This window comes from Benincasa hispida, unplaced genomic scaffold (assembly GCF_009727055.1).
Source record: "Benincasa hispida cultivar B227 unplaced genomic scaffold, ASM972705v1 Contig1165, whole genome shotgun sequence".
In the NCBI taxonomy this organism is placed as follows: domain Eukaryota; kingdom Viridiplantae; phylum Streptophyta; class Magnoliopsida; order Cucurbitales; family Cucurbitaceae; genus Benincasa; species Benincasa hispida.
In genome coordinates this window covers 27,693-30,055 of record NW_024063714.1, presented here as the reverse complement: position 1 = coordinate 30,055, position 2,363 = coordinate 27,693, and the positions used below count along the sequence as shown (strand labels likewise).

Genomic DNA, 2,363 nt, shown 5'->3' with positions numbered 1-2,363 from the left:
ATGGGAAAAACAATTTTTACTTGTGAAGTCGTCAAGTTTTATGCTTGGAGTGAAATATAAAATATACTTATAATAGTACAAAATCTTATTTCAATTAAAAAATAATGAAAAAAAGACATTAAAGTTAAATTTATAATCGATGTTTTTAGGCCTAACACGTGCATCCAATAGTGATAATTCAGATAGTATAGATTCATTTATCCAAAGTGTCACCAAATGTAATTACATCCACCTAAGCTTTTATTCTTAAGACCAATATAGCTCGACTGGTTTGGACATACTCTCAACCCAAGAGGGTAAGAGATTTGAATTCATAGTATTAGAACTAAACAAACACTTTATTCTTGATCATACACACACTGACACATACATAATGTAACATATTATACTTATCAAACATTGTGTTTAATGGAAGAACTATAGCCAGTTTGATCATCATAAAACTTTGACCACAACATAACACCACCATATTTGGTTGAACGTTTGATGACTGGGAGCACTTTCGACTTCAAAATACTAGCGGGAATGAACCCACTACCAGCCGCAGAAGGAGCGGCAGGGAGGCCCAAGAAGATTTGGGCATGAGGAATTGAGGATGTCCATTGCTTCCAAGAGTCAAAAAGATTGCTACCATCGCCTGAAAATTGACACGGTGGATTGTTGTAGAATTGAACCCAAACATAATCAAAAAGGCCTGTAGTCAGTGCGTTCCCGATCCAAGCGTCTGGAAAAGGGCACTGCGGTGCTGCCGTAATGTAAACTTTCTTGCCACTTTGACCTCCAAACTTCAAGAGAGTCCTTGCTAGTTCATCCCAGTGTTGATTTGTCCCGCCTTCAATGTCAAAATCAACACCGTCGAGTACGGCATTGCCAAGTGGACGAGATGTCGACGTTGAATGTCCACCTAAATAGTTGTTCCAAAGGTAGACTGCCACTTTTCTGGCGTCCTCAGCAGATGAGAGAAAGTAGCTTCCCACGCCCCCTCCAATAGAAAGTATCACCTATAAATTTATGTGAGTCAAAATTGAATTTGAGAGAATGAACCATAAAAATATATAAACTTAAAATTTCATGCCCCATAACTTTTTAACTTAACCATAAAGATTTAGTAAGTAGATCACTTAACCCTACATATTCAAAGTAACAACTTATTTATATTAATTGAAAAACACTATATTTTTCTTGCATCATTAATCCATTGCTCACTACAAACAAGAGAGAATGGACTAACAAAGAAATTTCCTTTTAATAAACACACGTTAAAGGATGGTTGGCACAGTCAAGTAGAATTCTTCCTACCACAACTAAATAAACTTGACTCAATAATATAATCTAATCTTTTAATCTATTTACTTAATATAATCCTAAAACATTTGTCAATCTGAACCTAACTTAATAAATATAGGTATTGAGTTAAAAGGTACGATATTGGAATTCCTACTAATCTACCTCGTTGAACTCAATAATAATAATAATAATCAAACGTGGTGACCTTGATGCCTCTAGCTTGACACGACTTTATGTCGGAGCTCAGGTGAATGCATCCGTTGCTAAAGGGGTCGCAGTGTCCGGCAAGATTGATCTGCGGCGTCTGGCCGTTGCCGAAGACGGAGAGAAAAGCGAGGATCACAATTTGGTAGTTTCCGGTGGCACAAGTTTCGGCCAGAGTGCCCTCATTTCCATTTTGACCCCAATAAATAGCTATCTTCCCACCATTGGATTTCGCCATTAGAGTTAAAATGACCATGGTGCAGAGGAGAGCTCGACGGCGGAACTCCATTTTTCCGGTGGAAGATAAGGGTGGCGATGGAGTGAGCTTTGTTTTTTATGTTGGTTTTGAAGTGAGAGCAATATAATGGAGTGTGCTTTTATAGTTGGAATGAGGAAAATGATGGCAAAAAATGTTAAACACATTAATACAAAGCTTTTCAACATTTAGTTTTAACTTTTTATTTGATGTTACTCTCTTGTTGTCTAAATGTAGGGTGTGGTGATGGACCTTATTTCATTCCAAAAACTTAACAGCTTGTATGAATATGACTTCTAATCAACCTTATGTGTTTGTCTTGGTAGATGTTTAACTTCTTGTGAAAATGTGAGAGGGTGTTTGGGTCTGTTGAGTTGAGTTGGCATATTTTACCAACTCACCCCAGCTCTCCTTTCTTCAAATGTTTTCAATGGCTTCGCCCATCGGCCACTGTCACATTCTAGGAACTAACTCTGGGCTTCGACAACTACCTTCGATGAAAATTTCGGCGACCAACTCCAGCCTCCGATAACCACCTCCGATGATAACTTTAACGATGAAATCCAAGCTTCGACAACCACTTCCGATGACAGTTCTCTGACAACCAACTTCGAAC

The 2,363-nt window shown here is 38.0% G+C and overlaps 1 protein-coding gene across 1 annotated transcript; it reads right to left on the bottom strand.

Moving 5' to 3' along the window:
• Positions 1-267: 267 nt before the first annotated feature.
• Positions 268-1,818, bottom strand: LOC120068829 (acidic endochitinase-like). Its single transcript, XM_039020465.1, has 2 exons — positions 1,493-1,818; positions 268-1,001 (listed from the first exon to the last, which is right to left on the bottom strand). Exons 1-2 carry the CDS (start codon positions 1,778-1,780, stop codon positions 393-395), a joined length of 897 nt encoding a protein of 298 aa, XP_038876393.1. The 5' UTR covers positions 1,781-1,818; the 3' UTR covers positions 268-392.
• Positions 1,819-2,363: the final 545 nt, after the last annotated feature.